We start from the raw sequence: 25,658 nt of genomic DNA, 5'->3' as shown, positions 1-25,658 counted from the left end.
TCACAGCAACATCTCTAGTGTGGGGGCATTGATTAGACATTGCAAAGATGAGAGAGTGAGAGCAGGTGAAATTATACATTAATACAAAAATCTTATTACAAAATGTTGGGCCCTATAATTTCCATGATCATGCAATCCCGGAATTGGCAAATTAACACAGAATCTAGTGTTAACACGAAATTTTGTGGAATTTTACATATTTGGAATAAAATTCTGTTTTTGTGTGGGAGAAGAACGTATGTCTGGGAGAAATGCAGACAAACATTCTGCATCTCTCTCACGTAAACGCGCACTCGCATCTGTCCGTAGTCCGAACACAAATCCTCATGTATTTGTTCAGTTTTATGCGTTTGAAGCGAGCTGAGGCAAACTATCCCTCGCGTTTAAAATATAATCATCTGCATCGTGGCGCCACTCTCGGTCTCTTTCACTCGCACGTGCAGAACGCTGCATGCTCATGCTGTCCGAAGTCATCACTAAAGTAATAATCCTTTGTATGTTTGTAAAGTTATATGCATTTTAAGCGATTGTTTAAAATACCACTGCTTTGACCCGTGTAGCCTTCTGCAACAACACTAAACAATAGGGGTGAAACGGTACATGTATTCGTTTCGAACCGAATTGGTACGGGGGTCACGGTTCGGTGCATGAATTTAAATGGAGAATACACGGTATGAAAAAAACTTGCATGCAAAATAATTAATGTAATGCGGAACTACTGTTAGATACGTGGGTTTTTTAGGGACAGCTAATCTGTAGCCCCGCTTTAGCTCTGAACTGCTGATTGGCGCCAATGCAGCCAAGCTCCGCCTATGTATGCACTCTATCAGAGCCGTCTACATTCTCTGGCACTCTGCAGTTTTTGTCAGGTTGACGAGTGAGTGAGTGAGTGAGTGAGTGAGTCAAATAGCAGCGACAGCGAGTATGGCAAATGGTGGTTAGGATCCGCCGGCCTCTTTAAAATCGCAAGTTTGGGAAAACTTTGGTGTTCCAGTCAGTTGCAGTAGTACAGGCGAGAGAGTGGTGTAAAAGACGAGGACTGTGTGTCGGCGCTTTCAGCAGTTGTTGGGTATGTGAGTGGAAGTACATCTAATCAGGGCTCTCAAGTCTCACGCATTCACCATGAGAGACACACATTTTAGTCAGTTCACACGCCACACCTTGTAATACATCCTACAAGCCTACATTTTTTTTGTTCTTTAGTACATTAATATGAAATAAATGTGCTAAAATGTAATTTAAAAATGTATTTAGGTAATTTGTAATACATTTGTAATAAAGTTTATACATTTGTGTTATACGAGATAGTATGTTAAATGCATTTCAGTTCATATTCATGACATCTCACAATAACACGGATAAGGACACCTATGTTTTTAAGATTATCTTAAGTACTAAAAAAAATGTGCCTTCTGCATTTTTGTTTTGCTTTTCCCTCCATTGTACCGAAATTTAACCGAACCGTGACGTCTGAACTGAGGTACGAACCGAACCATGACTTCTGTGTACCGTTCCACCCCTTCTAAACAATGCATTGAATTGAGTAAAATGATTATGTGTGTGTGTGTGCATGTGTGTATAAATGCATGTTTTTACAGTCATTAAGTAATCGTGTTATTATCCCGTTTTTCCCATAATCGAGCAGCCCTACTGCAAACAGGGATATCTCAATAAATTTAAGGTCATTCCTATTGTATTGGTGTACATTTTAATCATTAACATTAAAGGCACACTCTTTTTATGATTAAAATAACAGTAAATGGTAAAAACATTTGCCAAAAATTTAAACGGACAAAACGGAATTTGGGAAGAAATACAACGGATTTTATAGGGCCCTAAATATGCTAACTAGATAAAACTGGACATAACTATATAGTTTATTAAAGCTGTGTATGTTACCTTCAACAAATCAATTACATCCTAACTAGGGATGCTCTGATCGATCGGCCGATAATGCTTGCTATGCTTCTCAATGAATTACGGCGAAATGCCGCTACATCCAAAAGCCAAAGGGTGCGCTCGTGCAGGAACTCAAAATGAGCTGTAGACGAAGAACAATAGACACGCAGCTATGATGACACTCAGCTCATAGGATTTGATGAATCGATATTGAATTGAGAAACAATTAATTGCAATACATTGATGAATCAATATTTTTACACATCCCTATACCCTTTACCCAAGCTATACCTTATAAAGTGTCCAGTGAGTGTATGGTGCGATTGTGAAATAGAAATTACAGTATGCGAGTATGAAGGCTGAAAGTCTGAAAGAACTTAATGGAGTCACAGAATAAGAGATTTTAAGAAATACCTTCCAGCATCATCTGTACGCTCTATATATCACAAACATGTTTGAATACAGACCTTCATATGTGGCTGCAGGCACATGTATTCACACACATACACACTTTTAAGTTCTATTCAGCAAATGTATTACTCTTTTTACAAACTGTCTGTATCCTAGATCTCTGTGTGTTTGTTCACATTGTCACTATTGGCCTCAAGCTGAAACTAAATATATAATGATTTCTACAATGTGGACGGAATCACGGAATCCAAGCATAAGTGGAATTTACTGGATGACACAAAGTGTTATAGAATTTGACAAAGTCAGTCATTTTTAAAACTCCTTTTCAAATGCAAGTTTTTTTCAATTATTCATTAATAGGCAAATAAAATGACAGAAATTTGCAGAAACATTTTTTTTAGTGTAATGTAATGTTGGATGTAAAGAAAGGCATTGCAAACAGTGACAAGCTTTGCTTCACCAGAGCGCAAGCAGGTTTAGTCAAAGCCTGAACACAGCAGACACAGCTGTACCTGCTTTCTCTTAAAGTACACTATACTTTCTTCCTGCATCTGTCCGCCTTGCCCACACACACATCCACACAACGTGATGCTCTTTACATCTATTTACCAGCGTGTATAGCTCATATATGTTCCTCAGACATGAGGGATCATCTGAAGCACGCAGCCGTGCAGACAGGAGCAATGCACCAACAGCGAACACGCATGTGATCACTGAACTAAGTTTTCTTTCTTAAGTCAACATAAACAACTGAATGCTTATCAGTATATTGAAGCAGCGCAGTCTTAAAGCTGTATTGGGTCTTAAAGTGACAGCAGCCTGCTGCTTTCTGTGTCAGAATTCATTACGCACCATAAATAAAAATCACTCGCTACTCTTAACTAAACAACTTTTGCAGCTTTACATTTAATTCATACAGCGAGGACTGTTATTTATTTGTAGATGAGTATAGATTAAAAAGAAAAACTAAAACATTTAGTCGCTTGTCAGTTGCAGGTTTATATTGTTGTTATCGTGACAGCCAACACACCAGCCTGTCCACCTTATTTTTGGGGGAAATGCGGGCACCGCCATCTTTGAGCTCTTTTGTGCAAGACGTCCGGTGAGCCACTTAAAGGGATAGTTCGGCCAAAACCCACGATTCTCTCACCCCCAAGCCGTTTGAGATGCATATGTCCATTATTTTTCAAACTAACACATTTTCAGCAATTTTAGAAAAAGTCTTAGATCTTTCAGTTAATCAAATGTAAAGTTACGGGGTCCACCCCTTCAAGTCCAAAAAAATGTGCATCCATCTTTCACAAAATGAATCCAAACGGCTCCACGATGATATATAAGATAAGGCCTTCTTGGGGGTAATTCGCACCTTTTTGTTGTAGAAATATCCATATTTAAAACTTTATAAATGAAAATAACTAGCTTCCGTTAACGCCCAACTATCCCTTTAAGCTAATATTTGATGTAACGGGTGGAATAAAATAATTTGTTATTTGCGGTGCGGATGCTGGTCAGGAGTAGTGCTGCAACGACGCGTCGACGTCATCGATTACGTCGACTATGAAAATACGTCGACATGCGTAAAATGCGTCGACGCGTCGCTGTTTACATTCATTTCGCGTAATGGCGGCTTCTGCTCCTGGCAGTGTTATCCATACATTGATTTGTTTGTGTGCGCCACAAAATCAACAATGGCCGCAACATTTAACGTTACATTTTTATTTTCATTCAAAACGGCTTCATTTATTGTTGTGCGCGCTCGGTGGTGCCTCTCTTGTGCACGCGCGCTCTCTCTCTCTTTCTCTGCGTGAAGCCCCTAGAGACAGCGCTTCTCATACATGACACTGAATGAAAGAATTAAAAGTTGGCTGTGTTTTGTACTTGCATTTTCACGTAAACGTCAGATGTTACTGGCAGAGAAGACGACTGTTTCGAGTTTATCATGAAAGATTAGCAGTGTTTTCCCACACAAACAGGTTATGTGCTTGTGCGCGAGCTCTCTCTCCTATGCCCGCGCATGCCTTCTGTAGTAACTCTGTGTAATGGCAATTTTTTAATTTGCGCCGAATTGTGAGTTGTCATGCCACCGGGTTGAAGGTTGCTGCTGCCAGCACTTATTCAGCCCCACTCGCGTAATTTGCCGGCTTTAAAAATGTTAGCGCAAGACGCACGGGTTGCTTTTCAAAGCGCTCGTCTGTGAACACGAGTTTAGATTCAGATGCGTCTGTATTTGAGGGCGTTTGCCGCGCGTCTAGATGCGCGACCTGATACGAACGGCCACTTAAATGAAAATGAGACAAATAATGAATGATCTATGAATAGTTATATTATTCATCGTTTTCTGATAACAAAAACTTATTTGATGCAAAACTCATCAGTTTATTTAAAACGTTTCATATGAATATAATGTTTTCTTAAGTAAAACAAGTCCATTCAATATTTGTTCTTTTATGAAAGGTAATTGGCAATGTACATGATCCAAGTACTAAAAATTAAGATAAGGATTTTTTATTTTTCCTCCTGTTCCTCTGCATACTTGATAAATCTTGCTTGTGTATTGTATATCAGGAGTTTCTAAACTTTTGGTAACAGGTAATCTCAAGACCCACCATTTTTTTAAAAATAGAAATATAGGGAAAAAGACAAATACATTTGTTCCCTTTTAGTAATTTTTGAATAAGTTTAATTGAATAATATTAAAATACCTTATCTTAGGGCTGCAAGATTAGAGCAAAAATCATAATTGTTTACTGTATTTGCATTGATTTGGAAATTATCTATTTAAAAAAATACAATGAATTGCAAGGATGCAGAAAACAGTTCACTATTGCACACTTATGTATATGCTACTGAGGATTTAACTGTATTATTTTAATATAGTCAGTCATGAACTAAAGTGGGCCGGTCTAAGTCATGAAACTCCATGGGCTGAAAATGAGTCCCACTCCGGCCCTGGGTGGTTTCCATTAGCTTAAGCTAGGACTAGACCTTAGTTTAATTAAAAAATATAATTAGTTTAAACAAACATGCCTTACTAAAAACATTACTTGTGTGCATTTTGAGGCCAAACTAAGGGCACTGGTGTATTTTAAAATATGTCAGTGCAAGATGTTTTCAGTTTGGACAGCTCTTATATTTATTTTAGTCTAGGACTAGTCTAATCCCTGTCTGGGAAACTGCCCCTATATATCTGACAACAGAACAGATAATATGTGAAAATAGCATTCAGTTGTGTTAAAATACAATAAAACAAACAATAACTGTCAGATCAGACAGAGAGTAGAAAACAGATTATCCAACAGATTAAATAGCTAATCAAAAAAGAACACTGTATTAATAATAAAAAATAGTCGTTAGACTAGTCGACTAATCGGAAAAATAATCGCTAGATTAGTCGACAGAAGAAATAGTCGTTAGTTGCAGCTCTAGTCAGGAGTTAAAGGATTACTCCACTTTCATAAAAAATTCTGATAATTTACCTGATAATTGTCTTTCTTTGTTCGGTCAAGAAGAAATTAAGTTTTTTTGAAGAGAGCAATATAGATTCACACACAAAAGTATTTAAAATGCAAGTTTATAGTGTAAATGCTAAACCATCCTGATGATTTTAAACTTTGTTTAACCCAGACAGAGGGAAGGGATGTGGTGATAAATGATAAATATCATTACATTTCATTGTGTCTTTCCAAATGACCTTCAATTAAAACTTTTTCAAACTCATTCTACTAGAGTTTTCAACAAAACCTATGATATGTTGATGTTATATGAGGACATTATCTTCTGTGCACTGATCAGATGGGTGGTAAGGAGGGTTGCAAATTCCAGGAATTTTTAAGATTGGAAACTTTCCATGGGAATTAATGAGAATAAACTGGGAATTGCAGAGTTGTCTACAGGGAACTTAAATGTAGTTTAAAAGTAATCTTGCAGCATAATTTTGTTTAAAACAAGAAGATTTAATGCAATTTTAGTTGAATTTCTACCTTGCGCATTCTTCAGTCACATGCACACAGCACTGCTTACTGAAGGGCCATTAAGCCCACACCCCCTGCATGTACTTGCATTCTTCTATAACATACACATCATTTTTTGAATCTTTCCCATTGCACACAAAATAATGTCAAAATGTCAATTTTAGCAGCATGCATTCTCGCAAATAACATATATTTGTTTAAATCTACCATGTGCTGTGTGTAAGCTAGTGTGCAATAACATTATACCATTGTAAAGACAAATACACTGTTTGAAAAAAAAATAGGTGAGATAATTAAAAAAGTAGTGTCTAAAAATGACATGACCCCCCCCCCCCACACACACACACACACACACTCGCTCCCCCTGAAATAAAAAATCCTCCATATATCACTACAAGGGGATTCGCCTCCATTTCCCAGCTTTGACTACGGAAGCCACACTTGCTGCATTGTTACTGTTTCACTAGCAAATACCTAAATGTGTTTATACAGTAGCCAGTAAATTAGATATCTGAATGTAAGCTAGCACTGTTATAATAAATATAATAATGTTTATAATTCCCCAGATTAAGTTCCCATGGAAAGTTTCCGGAAATTTACCAGAAACTTTCAACCCCTTTGCAAACCTAGTGCTATAGAGGTGCAAAAGCATACTTTTTCATGGGGTTATGTACTTCATTTATTGTGTTTGTGTGTAATTGAATTTTTATTGTTAAAGTATGTTAACGTTCTGTTATGATTTAGAAGTCATTGTTGAACATGAATACATAAACTAATATGTTATTCATGATAAGTGATGTGAATGTTTCTACAGTACTGAGAATCAATCAACTCAACATAATGTAAGAATATATTGTTGAAAAGTGCTTGTGTAGTTTGAAAGAGCAGCATTATTCAGGTGAATATCCACTTACCCTGTATTAGCAATATCAGCGTGACACTTTCTCAGCAGGATTATATACGGCTTAAACCGGGTCTCTGCTGTGTCTGAATGCAGAAGCATTCGCTGGTGTTCAGGTGTAGAGATCTCAGATCTGCTGCTTATAGTGAGAGAGAGAGAGAATATACAGTCAGGTAAGACTATCATTATCATTAGACCACTCACCTGAGACAAATTATAACATAACAAGTGTAGTTTCATAGTGACACAGGGGTTTTGGGGTTGTTGGAGAATTTTTAGGTTTCATGTAGGTTCAGTCCTTCAGTAATGTATGTTCAGATGTTTTAGTGAGTAAAGGTGTTGAGCCACTGGATTTAGGTCAGCAGGATTGATGTTAACCGGATTATAGTGGCTGAATTAACTCTGTCCCTGGATTATAGGAGTGACATTGACATCAGGAAAGAGGTGTCTGTCCTCTCACTTTATTTAAATGGGTAGGACTGACAACCACTAAAAATACAAATATTTTTTTTGCGGTTTTAGTTTGTTCAAATGTTTTTCTTCAATAGCTTTTTTTCATTGACCTTTGTTGCAGTTAAAAAGTATTATTTATATGAAACAATATAATAAAAACACTATAAAGATATTTTAAAATGTGCAGGACGCAACCAAGTTTTTTTTTATTAATTTATCAACACTGGGTCGGTGCCAGAGAATACAGAATGAGGGTGCCTTCATGTTTCACTGGGGGGCATAACTCATTCACCTTATTATTTTATGATTCGTAGTAGTTTATTATTGTTGTTATTATTATTATTATTATTACTACTACTACTACTACGTGGCACTCTAAAATGCTTGGTTCTGATTGTCCGGCAACATTCCAAGGTATTTTTTTCCGAGATAACAACCGCCTGAAACTAACACAGCCTCACTTGGGTACTGCGAGCAAGTCATCTTACCAGGGGCAGTTTAATATCGACAAATTAATACAGTATAAATAAGCAATATGGCTGAAGTAGGAGTGTGATGAAGCTCTTTTTTATCATGGCTGTGATTAGGTCAGAGGTACGAGGCCACAGGTAAAGTAGAGGAAGCGATCAGTGCAGTGATGATATAGAGCTATATCACAAGACTACGAGAGTGATATTGCTTTTATACAACAGTTCAAAAAAAGAAAACTAGAAAACACCAACTGAGTGATTTTAAAATCCTCTTTTGTGAGAAACTACTTTCTTCTGCTATGGATTTGAAGGCCAGAATGAAAGTATTTGTCATGTTCTGAATAAAAAGTAGTTTAAAACCACAATAAACTGTCTGGTTTTTACAACTTTTATTCAGGAGCAAAAATCTGCCTTCAAATTTGAATGGAATAAAGATTTGTCATTTGTCATAATAGTTATTGATATCGACTGATATGGAAAAAATGTGTGTGCCATATTGCCCAGCCCTAAAACTAATGCAGCATCTAATCTATTTCTTATTCATACTTAAGCAATATCGCTCAAGTAGGAGTGTGATATAGCTCTATATAATCACGGCTGTGATCAGTGTATCGATATTTCAATCTCTACTGTCGATATTTTAAAAGACATCAAATCCCTCTGTGTTCGTCAAACGACCTCCTCTGCCGCTGCTGTAGTTGTCCCTGTCCAGTTGTCTGCCATTTACGGCCATTTGGTCAATTTCTCAGAAGTTAGAGTGAGTAAGAAAATGGCAGAAAATGTAAAAACCCCTGCAGCTTTCAAAGACCTGCAGGTGTTCAGCTCTATTTTTTTACATTTTTGATAAAAAATAAAAGTATTGCAATGTATCACAACATGCAGCGCATTGTACTGTACCGTGATACGTATCGCATCGGGAGGCCCTTGCCAATACCCAGCCCTAATTTTTAATAAGTAATCATTGTGCTCTTGAACTAATGATTGGTATGTTGTTTATTTCCAGATCCGTGCGAGAGCCAGTGAGTGGACGGAGTAAAGCCCATCGTCTAGAGGAAAATGAGCGAACTCGACCAGTTGCGTCAGGAGGCTGAACAGCTGAAGAACCAGATCAGAGTCAGTTGCCACTCCTATCACCCCTCATGCATAGTGCCGATTTACCTTACTCAGGCATATGATACACTTCACGTTAAATTCTTCGTGTTAGGACACAGCCCTACACTTTTATTTTAATATGTTAATTTAAGACATTTGACAGGTCAGGTGTGCAGTAATCATAAATTAATGCATAACTGTGAAACATTTCTTTGTATCTCTGTCCACAGTGAAATTTCATAAATGGTCAGTAATAAAAAAATGAAATTATGAGCAATATTACAAATAATACAATAGATCAAACATACAAATGAAATAAACAGTGCTGTTCATGTTTTCAGGCTGGTCTGTAGTTTTCGGGTAGAAAACATAAACTGAAGAAAGTAAACAGATAATACTGTAGAGTGTTAATAGTGTAAATTGGATGATAGCACATTATTTTACAGTACGTGTACTTACCTTGTGTGTATATATGGTAAATATCTTGTATTTACAGACAAATGTGTGGTATTTGCTTTTGAGTATCTACATGGTTATTAAAATGATATCATTACTGTACTTGTCAGTGGTACAACTTGTTAGTTGTTATTAGTATGTACTGCAAGTACTACACACTTACTATGTACATACGATTTGTAAGTACAGTAGTGTTTGTTATTAGTTATCAAATATGTACACTATGTGCCTGTCATTAACCCACACTTGCCAGTAAGTACTAAATACTTATATGGTACATTCATTTGTAAGTACAGTAGTGTTTCTTGTTAGTTACAGTATACCTACACTATAAGTATGTATCTGGTATTGCCTAGTACTTATCTAGAGTTACATAATAACTACCAAGTATGTTCCGCTGGTAAGTAGGGAGAACCGGGGCGAAAGTAACAAAGCGATTTTACTTGCCCTGATAACATTTACATCCCAAACTATGACAACATCTTTAACACGCAACCCTTGACAGAGCTGACAAATATTGCGTTATTTACTCACTGTTTTCTGTGTGTAGATCCAGAAAGGAACCATGATAAGTAAATTCCTAAAGCGCTAATTTTTTTTCTTATAATGCGTTGTGTTTCTCGTTTCATGTGTTACAATACTGATCAATCTATAGGTTATTTAGTGCTCTAACACATCCTGAAGTTTGACTTCTCAGAGTTTTTTCAAAATAAAAGTAAATTGTGTTTAAATGTCAGGAGTTTCTGTCGGGATAAAAGAAACACTTGTTACATTTGTCCTTCTGCTAATACTGTTGCATTATGTTGAAAATGTATATTATTATTTAATTTAATTTTCATAGTGTTTATTCTGTTAAATAATATTTTATTCTCCACAATTGAAGTTTGTACTGTCAGTTGCTTTTGAAACATTTAATAAAAATGTAAATAGTAATGAATTTACATTTTCATTTTAAATTTTTAAAATAAATTACAAAATATGTTGGTAGTAACACATTAACGAGGTCATAGTCATGTATATTTACTAAAAACAAGTGTAACACAATCTATCTTGTTCTGTTGTGTTACTTCTGACCCACCTGTGTGTTACTTTCGTACCTGCTAACATGGTTAAAAGTAACAATGCGCCACTTATGTTCAAAATGAAATTATAATAAAGTCTTTTTACATTTGTTCAAAATTCCATCTGGTATTGATAGACCACTCTTGTGAGTTACTGACCACAGCAATAATATATCTAAAACATAATCTTTTAAAATAAAGTTTTTCTGAAAAATGGTACTTTCGCCCCCGCTCTCCCCTACAGTAATGATTCATTTGGGTTGTCATGTGGATACTCAAAGGTAAATACCACATCTTTGTCTGTACACGTACTGTAAAATAAAATGTTACCAATCAAACCACACACTAAAAATGCTGGGTTGTGTTAGTGTACTATTGTATAGTGTAATATTATTGTTACACACGCATTTTTTTATATTCATTTAACGTGTAAAAGACTGTACTACTATAATCACGGCATTTTCAAATAATTGTGTGTTAAAATGTCTGTTCAAGTTTGCACTGGCATTTGTGCGCTGTCTTTACTATTTACTTGTACTGGCGTGCTGTCTGAAGCCTTAAGATGCAGATCAGGCTGCTTTTTCGAGATGCACGCAAACAAAACATATCAAACAGCGCATGAGTAAGGTATTGAGATCTGTTTAGCGTGTGCAACAAATCGGGTTACTGTGTAACAAAATTCCATCGATGTTGGTACGCAAATGCGCCTTATATGGCGCTTTTCCATTGCATAGTACCCCACGGTTTGGGTCGGGTCAGCTTACTTTTAGGAGCTTTTCCACTGGGTGCAGTACGTAGTACTCAATACGTTTTTTAGTACCACCTCGGTTAGGGTTCCAAGCGACCCGAGCTGATGCCAAACGTGACGCGAAAACGCTGTAGATCACTGATTGGTCTGAGAGAATTGTCACTACCAGCGTCATCGCTAATAGCTTTAGGGCTGCTCGATTATGGGAAAAATCATAATCCCGATTGTTTTGATAAAAATCTTAATCTCGATTATTTAACACGATTACTTAAATGACTGTAAAAACATGCATTTATACATGGGCTTGACATTAACTTTTTTGCTCACCAGCCAAAGTGGCTAGTTGTTTTCCAAAGTTACTAGCCACTCAGCATTTTCACAGGCCACAATTTTGTTGCTGGTAAAATTAATTTTATATGATTAAACTTGACTTTGGCATCCTAAAATGACTTTAATTTGAGCAAATTTACTTGGTTTAGCTAAATTAGATGCAGATTGAATTTCAAATGCAGTCTGACCACCCAAATTAGGACAACATTAGCTGGTATATACCAGGTATATCAGTATAGATCATATCATATATTTAGGTGCATAAAAACAGTCTAGTAAGGCATAAATAGATTTACATTGAATTAATATATTAAAAGTGGAGCAGGGGTGTAGAAGATTAACTGAAAATATATACACAAATATTTAAAGTGGTTGTCAAGGGGTTTTATTAACAACAGCAGTCAAGAAGTGTACATGAATTTTACTTTCAACTTATGCAACTTTATGCAGATTGTATTTTATATGCTTGATCATGTTTTCTGTTAAAAGTGATTTAAGACTTTTAATGACAACTGTCGAGAGGGCACTATTGTTGCCCAAAGTAGCTTACATTAAAATGATGCGCGAACCTCTCAGCTGGCGGGTTTCATTTGATTTCGTGTGCATTCAGGAATGGGCTGAATTTCTCTCCGCTCTTGCCCTGAGAATGTGCACGCAATATATATCTCTCCAATCACTTCCATGCAATTGTTGTATCTTTCCCGAAGTGTGTATGCGCTCAGACTGCGTCCTCTTGTGCATTCGCAAATCCATCACCTCTCGCGCGCGCTCTGGGAGGTGGCGCTTTGGTCCGCAACGCTCCGCTGAACGCGCGCGCGTCTCCACACACGGTCGCAGCCGAAATATACCCGCATTTGGCGGGTGTTAATGTCAAGCCCTGCATACATTCAATGCATTGTTTAGTGTTGCTGCAGAAGGCTACACGTGTCAAAGCAGTAGTGTTTAAGTGCCAGCAGAACGCGATTCACATTTTAAACACGATCGCTTGAAATGCATATAACTTTACAAACATAAACAGGATTATTAACTAGTGGTCTGACTTTAAACAGATGACTGAGCGCGCAGCTCTCTGCACGGAGAGCGGCGCCACGATCCAGCTGATATTTTAAACGTGAGGGATAGTTTGCCTCCGCTCGCTTGAAAAGCATAAAACTGAACAAATACATGAGGATTTCTACTTTGTGTGCGAGGCGCAGCTGCTTATGACGCGTCGGATTAATGACTCAAAACGAAATAACAGAAATGTGGCACACTAATCGATCTCCCTCGATTATCTTGTTTTTGCAATCGAAATGTGCAAAAATCGAAATTGAAATCGAAAAACGATTAATTGCACAGCCCTAAATAGCTTTACCTTTTAATGCTAGCTTGGGCTGTCTCGAGTAAACCTGTTGTCATCTGTGCTTTGCTGTAAGTTCCCAAACTCCCTTTTAGCGATAAAAACATCCACAGGTTGAGAATAAGGAACACCACACCAGTTTTTTCCAGACTTGCAGTTTGTGGCAGAACATTGGTGACGCGCACATCCACATTATATGCTTAAATGCAACTTAAAAGAGGCTCAGCGGAGTGCTGTCGACTGACGCCACCAGTGTTTGTACAGAAACTGTCAACAGGGTTCCCACGGATCCTTGAAATTCTTGAAAGTTTGTGAATCTGAGGGGAAAAATTCAAGGCCCTGGGAAGTTTTTGAAAATATACATACATGGATACAGGTAATTGAAAATGCTTGAATCTATTTTAAGCAAGAAGTTTTCTGGAAAAAATCCATATTATTCCCTGTGTAGTGTAGGATAATATCATAAAAAAATCTAGACTTTTAAGAACACATGCTAAACTGTTCGCTTTAAATGCTTATATCTTCTGTATGTGAATGCTTTTTTGCATTTTTAGTTGTGTTTGACACATGAAAACGTCTCAGGTTACGTATGTAACTGTTGTTCCCTGAGAAGGGAACGAGACGCTGCCTCTCCCTTGCCATACTTCCTGCATCTCTGTACAACCGTTTTCGGCAATATTTCAGATAGCGATTATGCAATTTCCCATATTCAATGATTGTTTAAATTAACTATCAATCAATCAAATAATCGTTAACCGTAATAATGCAATAGGCCCTTACTGCAGTGGCATATGGCCAATGACATACCTGTGGCGTACTTTATCATTACATTACATTCAGCATCTGAACCGAAAACATCCATTGCTGTTTCACCAAAGCGTCGCTGAAACAAGGTAACGAAGCCTAAGCCTATACTGTGATGTTGGCTGATTTTAATCCCATACTGTATTTGTAGCGATGCTGTGATGCGGTTTGACTAGATATGATTTTTAGCTTTGATGTTTTTAAGTAGTAAACGTATTCACGTTCAATTGCAAGAGAGTATAGCTTAAAAAAAGAACCCCTTCACACGCACGCACCCTCGTCTCTCTCACGCACCATTCAGATCAATATCGCGGCAATGCATCACATATGCTTAAACTTTTATGTAGCCACGCAACAATAATTTCAGCATGTATTCACTGGATACACCGGGACATGATGATGTGATGCGATTTTTCGAACGTATGCTTCACCTAAAATGCACCACATTGCAAGTGATGCAAGCCAAATGCAGCGTTCTATTGAAAATGAATGTATGTATTTCTGCCGTGCCAAACTGCAATGAAGCAACTGGTCTGACTGGGCTGAGGCGTCACTCTTCCTCACGCACAGCACGCGTGCACAAGCACACACACACACACACACATACATAGCAATACATAGTTAACATAGCAAATAGGCTCACACCAGAAATGATATATTATTTGCTAGTATCATAATGGTAAATGCTGCAGGTTTAGAAATCTACATAAAACAGATATTTACTTTGATGTCAGGGCTAGATTACAGCATGAAACCTGTTGTGCATATTAATAAATTAAATTGCTTAATTGTTGGCACTGGCACATGTAATCAGTAAATGGGTAAAAATAGCAATAAATAGGCTTAGTTTTGGAGCCAAATGTTGTAGTTGAAGTCAATACCTCTTTTTTTTTTTTAGAAATAGAAGCCAAATGCTTGATAATTTAACACCCACATCATTTTCGTTATGCATTATTTGTTTTGGTTGTTGAAAAAAAATTATCCGATTACTCGATTAATCGATCGATTAAGTGCTAGATTAATCGATTACAAAAAGAATCGATAGCTGCAGCCCTAGTATTTTGCATTTTCTGTATCGGACCCTCTCAGATCCACTGCGGATGCCATTTCCATGCGTTGGCAGCCAGGCTCGTCTCGCATGACATTAAAAAGCCCAGGTGTGATCATGGCTGGTTTAACTTTTGCGCTCGTTTAATTTTTTTCTCCGGTTGTATGTGTTTTGCGCAGGCGCTGCACGCACGTGCGTTCGACAATCGTTGAGCTTTATCGATTTAATTCTTATCGACAATTAATCGAAGATCGATTCATTGTTAACATCTCTACACTGAGCTAATGTGTAAACTGTGTAAAATTAATGTATGCAATAGTAGCTACATGTCCTTGAATTTTTTGCCTTGCTGCCAAACCTCTCCACACAGTTGTGATCCATGCTTGTCGTCTCTGCTCATCTTTAGCAAACCCAAACATTTTATTTTTGCCAAGGTATTTGTTTCAGAGGTCAATTTAGTCAGATCGAAAAATACAGACTGGAAGTTTAGTTCAGTTTAGGTGCGTAACTGCAACAACTTGTGTGGGGCAGATGAAGCCGTCTCTAGGTGAATGCTGGGAAAAACATGTTTAAAAGTTAACACACTTTTATTCTTAATGTCTCTATAATGTTGAAATATTCTTCTGATCGTTTGTCCAAGCAAATCTGTGGGTATAGTTGGTGTCATTTTGTTAAAATTTTGACGTGAAACTGTTTTGAAGTGTAAGGTGTGAATCAAGCCTTTGACTGTGGTGTTGATAGCATCGTACTTTAGTCATTGAGCTACCGGAACACCGAGCAAGACCGAGTATGTAAACTTTTGAACAAGATCTGTTAGTTGTATCGTACTGTAAGTCATTGATTTTATCTAGGAGTGTTTAAATAAATAAAGGGTTTGGTGAGATTTACCTGAATTCTTATTGTCATGTTCTGATTTTACTGATGTTGGTCTGAATGCAGTACATCTGATGTCTTTGTGTTTGAGAATGTATTCTGATGTGAGTTTCTCTTTTTAAGGATGCGCGGAAAGCATGCGCAGACGCCACCCTCTCCCAGGTAAACATCACAAACTTTACACACAGTTCAAGCTCATGTTGTGAGTAACTCGGATCATATTTGTGTAGATGGAATGTAATGTAGATGTTATTTGTGTATGTCAGATCACAGCAAACATTGATCCTGTGGGCCGGATTCAGATGCGCACTAGACGGACACTAAGGGGACATTTGGCAAAGATCTACGCCATGCACTGGGGCACTGACTCGAGGTGAGCATATTCATCACAGAAAATACACACTGCTAGCTTACCGTTGATGAGACCTAATGATTTATGGCATTACATAAAAGCGTTATCAATCATTTAGGGTGATAGTTTACAGAGTAATTATAACTGACTTTTTATTATAACTTTATTATAACTCTTTAGTCATTTTTTATTTAATGAACTATATTCATTTTTTTCATCTCCCCAGGTCTGTATTTTAAAATGCATTTAAAGTGCAAAAACCTTCACATTTTATTTATTTTCCTCAGACAATCAGTGGTTACGTTATGCTACTAGGGGATGCATAACGATTAATCGCGATTAATCTATAGCAGAATAAACGTTTTTGTTTATATCAAATATGTGTGTGAACTGTGTATAATAACTATGTATATATAAATATGCACACATGCATGTATAATTTAAAGAAAAATATATATTTATATATAATATAAGTTATACATAAATATAGCCCCTTTTTACTTAAAAATATGTTCAGTGTAATAAAGTCCCACACATGTATCATCACACATTTAGTAGCAAAACCGCACTGAAAGGTCAGTGTGAAACTGCTGTTTTTATTAGTTTAATGTTTTTGTCAAGCATGAGTATTGGATCTAGAAATGTACTGGTTATATTTAAAAGGACATAATTATCAGTATAAGTTCTTTGATAAAATGCCGTTCGCAGATGTTTTACCTTGCGGTCTACTAGAAACAGATTTATGAATGTAAGGGATCTTGATGAATTTTCACTTTAAAGACATGAGTATATGAGCTTTATTTTATGAGAAGTTTTTGTCATGTTGTTATCTTATCTAGGGCTGCACGATTCATGCTAAAATGTGAATCACGATTTTTCTCTATGTGAATTGAGATCACGATTCTCTCAAACTCTTTTTTTTTTTCAACAAAAATATTTATTGCACTCAAGTAAAAAATGTGCTACAAAAGGCTTATAATGAGGTGTCTTAAAAGTCTCTTTTCCTTATTTTAGACCCCTTGAGATGAGTAATTTAAAATTTGTAGCTATTAAAAATAAACAATGTTAAAATGTATAAATAAAAAGATTTAGAATAAATAGCGCATGTGCTTTTGTACACTCAAACTGGCCAACCTTAAAATAAAATAAAACCAAACCTTTAAAACACTAAACGATCAACATTTTGAGGCATCAGGGTGAAACTAAGTCATGTTACAACTTTCTGATGGGGACCTTGTGGCGGTGATACAGAGGCCGTTTCTCAATCTGAAGGTTGCAGCCTCCGGAGGTCGCATTTCTAAGCTGCATACGTCATCAAGAATGTCTTATTTCAGAATATTACCAAATAATAAAGTTGACTATTATTCTTAGATTATGGTAAATTGTTGTAGTATACTTATGACTTGCGAATGTAATGCTCAGTTAACTTAAATAAACCAGGCTTAATGGCTGCAGCCTTCCGATTGAGAAACGACCAGACGTATTTCCTTGCCTTTTTTTCGGAACAAATATTGTTGCATCGTCCCTTTCTCCGTCGCCACCAGGATTTGCCACAATAGCGATCATTTTTCCTCTCGTTTGTGTGAAAATCGCCGCCAACCACCAACTAAACTGATGTGTTTAGGTCTGCCGCTTTGTTATACGTCACGCGACTGACAGCGGAACGCAGCAAATAAGGAGAGAAACGATCGTGTCTGATTGGTAAATGAATAGGGTTTGGTTTTACACTGTGAGCAAGTTTGACTGATATAGCATCCTGGATTTTAATGTAAATACGTGAACACGTGAATGCAGCATCTGAATACAGGGAAATATATGCAAGACAATCGCCGTCATTTAGAAAGACGATCGCATTTATGTATGAATCGAGATCGTGATTCTTTTTTCGATTAATCGTGCAGCCCTATCTTATCCCATAGAAGTGTTTCAGATGTGTTCTTCTAAAATTCGTCATTGATTTCCCCTCATGTGTCCGCTCTTGTGTTGATCTCTGTAGGCTGCTTGTCAGTGCTTCCCAGGATGGAAAACTGATTATCTGGGACAGCTATACTACAAACAAGGTAAAGTGAAAGGAAAAATGTTTTGTTAATGCACATCATCAGCTTTAAGACACCCTTTGCCATACACCCCATGCTTGAGGTTTTATAATGTGAGGTCTGTTGATGTGTAGGTACATGCGATTCCCCTGCGTTCCTCTTGGGTCATGACCTGTGCTTACGCTCCGTCTGGAAACTACGTAGCCTGCGGAGGTCTAGATAACATTTGTTCAATCTACAACCTAAAGACCCGCGAGGGGAACGTGCGCGTCAGCCGGGAGTTGGCCGGACACACAGGTTGGTCATTATGACAAAACATTTTTTTGTAACATGTTTTTATGACATCTATGCCTAACTGAGAGTGACTTGGATGTTTTAGTTTTATTTGAACTGTTGTTAAACTGCTGTTTTCCTGCAGGTTATCTGTCCTGTTGCCGTTTCCTGGATGATAATCAGATTGTCACTAGCTCAGGTGACACCACCTGGTGAGTTTGTTGACTTTACCAAAACTAACCAAGTTAAGCATATTCCCTATTTATTAGTTGGGGCTGTTTGAGGTATGTGCGCATGATTGTACTGGTCTTTACATGTCTAAAAAAATTAACTAAACTTATTGTTAACTAAATGACAAAAAGGTATCGCCTCTATAACTTTCTTTTGATAAAAGTGTCTTTTAAAGAATTATTATCCTGTATGTATGTATGTTTGTTTTTAGTGCTCTCTGGGATATTGAGACCGGGCAGCAGACGACCACATTTGCAGGTCACACGGGTGATGTGATGTCACTGTCTTTGGCCCCGGACACTCGTTTGTTTGTGTCGGGGGCATGCGATGCTTCAGCTAAGCTTTGGGACGTTAGAGAAGGCATGTGCAGACAAACCTTTACAGGCCACGAGTCCGACATCAATGCCATCTGCGTAAGTCTCACACTGAAGTATATACTGACTCGTATCTTTAGCGCACATTTAATCTCATCCCTACATCTTCTCGCAGTTCTTCCCCAACGGCAACGCGTTTGCAACAGGCTCAGACGACGCCACCTGCAGGCTGTTTGATCTGCGTGCCGATCAGGAGCTGATGGTTTATTCTCACGACAACATCATCTGTGGGATCACGTCTGTGGCTTTCTCTAAGAGCGGACGCCTGCTGCTGGCTGGTTATGATGATTTTAACTGTAATGTGTGGGACGCTCTGAAAGCTGACCGCGCAGGTAAGTGTGAATGAGAACACACAGATTGGCTCTGTAACGTTAGTTAAGGCACTACTTGAAATGAGGAAACTTTAAACACTGCACGTAACATTAGAATTAACAATTAATTTACATAAACATATCCTGAAAACGAATCATGTGTGAGTGATACGCTGAAAACCAGGTTAATTTAGATCATGATTTTAAAGTCAATGACGCCCTCTGATGGTTGTTAGATACCAATATGGCAGCTCGAACACTTCCGGTGGCTTCACCTTGCACTGTTACATTAGTGATCTATAATGCACAATCCAGTCATTTATATAGATCAGTGATTAAAACTGTTAATCTTAAAATGAAATGTTAAACAAAGCTTTGTTTGCTTGAAATCAAATTGTAAAATATCTGATATCCCATTTGCCAAATAAATCTATGTGTGTGCTTCAAATGAATGATGATAAAACCATAGTCGTCTACACGTTGCACTATTTCTTTAATTTAAATCCATGTAAGAGGTCATCTAAAATGATCCCGCTCCCCTCCTATCCAACTAGAGTCCCCCCTGTGAATTTCTGCCATTTCTAGCCCTTATGACATAAGTCTTGTTGTTTTTTGATTATGTTCTTAGGTGTTTTGGCGGGTCATGATAATCGTGTCAGCTGCTTGGGAGTAACTGATGATGGTATGGCTGTGGCTACAGGATCCTGGGACAGTTTCCTAAAGATCTGGAATTAAACTGTAAGGTTAACACCTCGACTTTCCTTAAAACTTAGTAGTTTTATTGATGCTCTGTAATGCTGTATATACTCACTTATCTGTAGTTCAGTCAAACCGAACATCTCACTTGCATTGTATGAATGTACAGCAACAGGATAGCTTAGGTTCAGCTGAAGGAAGAAAGTCATGTACATATATTTAATCTTTACTCCACAGTGGGATACTTCTAAAATACTACAGAGTTCGAGGCATTCCCTGGTCCAAAGAAATGTACTCAACCCAAATTGACCAAAATCACTTTTTACACGAACCCGAGGTACAAAAATATATAAATATAAAACCCTGGTGGCCTCGCAACCAATATGGCCTGCTGCCCCGTTTATTTTCATTTGTTATCTGACGATAACACCAAGGTAACCGCTAAAACCATTCAAAATTGATTGACAGGTCTCAGGGTTCCCACGGGTCCTTGAAATCTTTGAAAGTTTGTGAATCTGGTAAAAAAAAATTCAAGGCCCTGGGAAGTTTTTGAAAATATACATACATGGATACAGATCATTTGAAAGTGCTTGCATTTTATGCAAGAAGTTTTCTGGAAAAAAAATCCATATTATTCCCTGTGTAGTGTAGGATAATATCATAAAAATTCTAGACTTTTTAAACACGCGTGCTAAACTGTTCGCTTTAAATGCTTGTATCTTCTGTATGCGAATGTTGATTTATACCAAAATGCTTTTTTGCATAGTTGTGGTTGACACATGAAAACGTCTCAGGTTACGTATGTAACTGTTGTTCCCTGAGAAGGGAACGAGGCACTGCGTCTCCCTTGCCATACTTCCTGTGTCCCTGTAACGCCGTCTTTGGCAATATTTCAGATAGTGATATACTTCCTGGCTCTCACGTCAACCTGTCTTTGTCATTAAGCCTCACCATTGGTTAAATTTGATATACACATTCATGGCGCTTTTCCATTGCATAGTGCCCCACGGTTTGGTTTGGTTTGGGTCGGGTCAGCTTACTTTTGGGAGCTTTTCCATTGGGTGCAGTACGTAGTACCCAATACTTTTTTCGTACCACCTCGGTTGGGGTTCCAAGTGACCCGAGCTGATACCAAACGTGACGCGAAAACAGTAGATCACTGATTGGTCAATCGTCACTAAGCGTCATCGCTATAATGTAAATATTAGCTTTACGGTTAGTGCTAGCTTGCGCTGTCTCGAGGAAAAATGTTGTCATCTGTGCTCTGCTATAAGTTCCCAAACTCCCTTTTAGCGATGAAAAACATCCACAGGTTGAGAATCAGGGACACCATAAAAGTTTTTTCCAAACTTGCAGTTTGTGGCTGAACATTCGCGACGAGCACGTCAGCATTATATGCTTAAATGCAACTTCAATGGGGCTCAGCGGAGCGCCGTCGACTGACGCCGCAGTGTTTGAACAGAAACTGTCATGTGAGACAGAGGTAGTGATAAACGCGATGTGCAAACATCTATTTGTGGTGGCCAATTTTAATTTTGTGGTGGACTGAGAAATAAATAAATGAATGGGAATGTACAAGGACGTTCTCACTTGTATGATGTCACAGCAGTATGCAGCGCAAATATAACGACACGCCTATAATCCCTCCCACTGCGAAGTGATACCAAACTCGATGGAAAAGCTAACCACGCCAAAGTGTGGTGAGCTGACCCGACCCAAACTGGACTAAACTGTGGGGTGCTATTCAATGGAAAAGCGCCATAAGACGCACTTACCCCTGGAGTCGTCCCCAAAGTGTCCACTGCAGTGACGCAGCGTGAGTTCCCTCAAAAGGGAACTGTAACAATGTATCTTTAAAGGAACAGTATGTAAGAAATTTATATGAATTAATCATAAAATGGCCCTGATATGTCACTAGACATTAAGAAATCATTTTCATTTCAAATACTTATATCACTCACAACAGTGATCTGGCCAGGATATTGTCATTTAAAAAGTGGAGTTGCAGCCCTCAACTGATGTTTATGTTGTCATTTTGTGTATTGGCCACCAGTTGTGTGATTGCAATACCAGTTTTAGCCACAAGTTTTGTGATTGCAATACCAGTTTTGGCCACAATCCTACATACGGTTCCTTTAAAGGTAACACAATGTAACCTTGCTCTCACTTGAAATTTGAGGGTATTGGACCTGGAAAGTCCTTAAAGGTCCTTGAATATAAAGTTAACTAAGGTGTGCGAACCCTGACGTCTGTCTCAACGAAAATTAACCTACCGCCAGCCACACGATGTCACACGCGCTCTTGGCAAACAGATAAGGAGTTAGCAAAGCACACACGCAAGATAGTTTTGGGTCCATTTGGCAAAAACACAATCACTTTAAATTGCCTGAGACCTGGGGCAGCTAATATTATACCCGACCCGTGACTGAGGCACACATGAAAATTTTTAATTCAAACCCGCTCGGGCCTCATGTTTCTAGCTCTAAGTGGACCCCTAAAGACCTCTAGACAGAGGATTGTGAAGTAATGGTTTAGCATGTAGTCAGGCTTAATGTAAGATGAAACGAATTTGAGTGGAGAAAGTTGGATATTCACACACATCTGAACATTTCATCAGCTGTGTTTTGTCTTCAGCTTTACAAATGCACCTCTAGTGCCACCTGCTGTTGTGTACAGAAGAGATGTTTGTTTCAATGTTATCATCTTTTCTTCTTTACAGATGACGGCAAGACTCTACGGTTGACTGGAAGACCGTTCCAATATTGAAATGTTCAGTTTTATTGTCCTTTCTGCTCCTCTTCACACACACACTCACACACACACACAACAGAACTGACCCCAACATCTCTAAATGATAAGAAAAATCTCTTCTTTGGGAAAAAACAAGAGCACAATTGTATCACTCAGCTAGATTGTAGTTAAGTGGATAAAGGTTGGTAATTGTGCCGATTCCTTCTGGGACCATTTGATCTGAAAGACACTCATTCATTCCACTGCTGTTATCATTACGCTAACATCCACGGCATCATTAGACGGTCTTTTTAAAACAAACTAGCTCGATATCTTTCTGGGCCTTTTTTATTTTTTGGACCCCTTCCCGAGATTTAAATTTGAGAAGCACAGGCGTGCTTTTGACTCCTAGGTTTTTTTTATATTTTAGGATCAGGGTCGTAGTTGGAATATTAAACAAGCATGACATCATTAATGTTGTGGAAATCTGTCAAAGCTTCACTGCGGATTTGATCAGGGGTCCACTAGCTGCTATCAGGCCTCTGTATATTTAGTCCAGGGATTTTGTTTTCTGGTCTTGTTGCAAACATTAACGTTTGTAAACGAGTACGGTTGTGTTGCATATATGTAATATTGTTAAAATATGTTAACTAAGCACGTGCTGTTCATGATAACAAATGCTCGAATTTCGAAGATGATGACCATGTCAATTTTATCCATGTTTCTTCTTATGCTTTTTTTTGTAGAGTTCAATGAAGATTAACCAATCATTAAATTTTTTATGTTGTTTTTTTCTTACCTGTTTGCTGTAGAGGATGTTGACAGTAGGATTGGGGCAGTTTCATTTTTCAACAGAGGTGCCCATTTTCTGCTTGGAAAACAGTTACTGCTCTGTGAATGACATGTTGTATAAATCAATGTTTGAAAATAATGATATTGAAAACATTTTAAGTTAAAAATGGAAACGAATCTTCTTTTGGTTGTCTGCCATGGGTGGGAAACTCGTAGACTTGCATGCTGTAGAATTGCTTAAAAGAGGTGCATATGAAACTAAGTCCTTGATGTTTTTCTTTTCTTAAAAAAAATAACCTGTTGAATAGATCATCACAGTATTTATTTCTTCTTCTTTTATTTCTGTTTGTTTTGTGTTTTGCTACTCTGTGCATACATACTTCAGTTTCAACGCTTCAGAGCTATGCACTTAAGAGAAGCAAATATTACAGAAGACACGACGGTTCTGTCCCATACACACGCACACACAAAGACACACACTGACCCTGTAAAAACACACACACACACACACACTCGATGAACAAAGACAGTCTCATTCTCTCTGTAGCAAAACAACATTTCTGATACAAAGATGATGCTAGAAACATTTTGTAACAAACAGGTTTTTGTTCTTTAATATAAAAAGCAGAATTGAATGGGAGAATCTGTTGTTTCCACTTGACGCGTATCTAAGAGATGCTCTCTTGTCTCGGCTGTAGTGAGATTTCGTTTCATCCTCAGTAACATTCTGTACAGAAACGCGACACCTCCTGTCATTGTATGTTAGGCCTGGAGTTGGCAACGCAAATAAAGATTAAAAATGAACTAAGTTTTCTCTTTCCCTCTCTTCATACCAGTAACTTGCTCTGCATTCTCTACTGTAATCTTATTCATCTTTTGTATTTAATTTTAAAGTCAGTGTACAACAGAAAGCTGGATGCAAGATAGAAACTATATTAAAACGTACTGTTATTTAAAATATAATAAAAGCAGTTTGAGACGATTTCGTCGTGTTTTCTCATTATTACTACTACTACTACTACTACTACTACAAGTGTAGTCCACTATATAGGGGTTGTTGTTGGTTTTTATGTGAACATCATTTCATGTATAGCTCATTTTTTTACACGCTAGGTACAACTCTCATTGATTTTTCACTTGGTGTGTTTTGCATTTGCAGTCTTTATTTTATGCTGATACCCTGGCAGTAAATGTTAGCAATATTTAACAGTTTAGCTTTAGTATGCAGATGTCAGGTATGCTTGAAATGACCCATAATATGTTTATATTCTTACTAATATCATAAAGGTCTGTATGTCGAGAACTGAGAAACCGGGACCATCTGATGTAAAAATTAAAACAACACTATGAGTGCTGTTGGGATTATTATATTTATATTATATATTTTTTATGTTATTTATATTTATGCATTTGTCACTTTTATCAAAAGCAACTCTCACTGCATTACAAAGTAAACATTTTATTAATAGGGTCAAACCCATGACATTTTGCGCTGCTAACCAGTGTTGGGGGTAACGCATTACAAGTAACGTGCATTACGTAATAATATTACTTTTCTGAAGTAACGAGTAAAGTAACGCATTACTTTATAAATGTACACATTAATATTTGAGTTACTTTTTTAAAATGTAATGCAAGTTACTTTTCAGTTTAATAAAAAAAAAAAATTATTACTGGGCGGGAACAGTTTGAGTCAGAAACTGAGATGGCAGGCCAGAGCTTGACATTTTTGCGATGGAAATATGCAATTCTCAATCATAAAAACAACTGCAAGGCTTAAAAGAGATCAAGCATCAGCCAAGTAAGAAAAAGTAACTCATAAGTAACTAAGTAACACAATTAGTTACTATTTTGGAAAGTAACTTAATATTGTATTGCATTACTTTTAAATGTAACTTTCCCCAACACTGCTGCTAAGACAAAGCTTTACCACTGAACTGTACAAGCCCAAACCAGAGAAAAGGCTAAACAAATCCTTGACATATGAATTATACAAAAAGAAAAGCA

The 25,658-nt window shown here is 37.5% G+C and overlaps 1 protein-coding gene across 2 annotated transcripts in view; it reads left to right on the top strand.

The window, feature by feature from the left end:
* gnb1a (guanine nucleotide binding protein (G protein), beta polypeptide 1a) overlaps positions 1-24,633 on the top strand; it is a 36,727-nt gene extending 12,094 nt beyond the window's left edge. The window contains exons 1-11 of one of the 2 annotated variants that reach the window (XM_055168133.2): positions 7,242-7,355; positions 9,109-9,218; positions 15,980-16,018; positions 16,123-16,229; positions 18,205-18,268; positions 18,379-18,541; positions 18,663-18,729; positions 18,960-19,161; positions 19,238-19,454; positions 20,062-20,171; positions 22,849-24,633. In XM_055168133.2, the coding sequence (XP_055024108.1) occupies positions 9,162-9,218; positions 15,980-16,018; positions 16,123-16,229; positions 18,205-18,268; positions 18,379-18,541; positions 18,663-18,729; positions 18,960-19,161; positions 19,238-19,454; positions 20,062-20,168 (1,023 nt within the window). In that variant the 5' untranslated portion in view covers positions 7,242-7,355; positions 9,109-9,161 and the 3' untranslated portion in view covers positions 20,169-20,171; positions 22,849-24,633. Of the gene's footprint in view, positions 1-7,241; positions 7,356-9,108; positions 9,219-15,979; positions 16,019-16,122; positions 16,230-18,204; positions 18,269-18,378; positions 18,542-18,662; positions 18,730-18,959; positions 19,162-19,237; positions 19,455-20,061; positions 20,172-22,848 lie in introns of those variants that run through there. The other variant, XM_073867467.1, reaches the window with a different exon arrangement.
* Positions 24,634-25,658: the final 1,025 nt, after the last annotated feature.

The sequence above is a fragment of the Misgurnus anguillicaudatus genome, chromosome 5 (assembly GCF_027580225.2).
Source record: "Misgurnus anguillicaudatus chromosome 5, ASM2758022v2, whole genome shotgun sequence".
Taxonomy (NCBI): Eukaryota; Metazoa; Chordata; class Actinopteri; order Cypriniformes; family Cobitidae; genus Misgurnus; species Misgurnus anguillicaudatus.
Note: the sequence above shows the minus strand (reverse complement) of the source record. Positions and strands in the feature narration are given on the sequence as shown.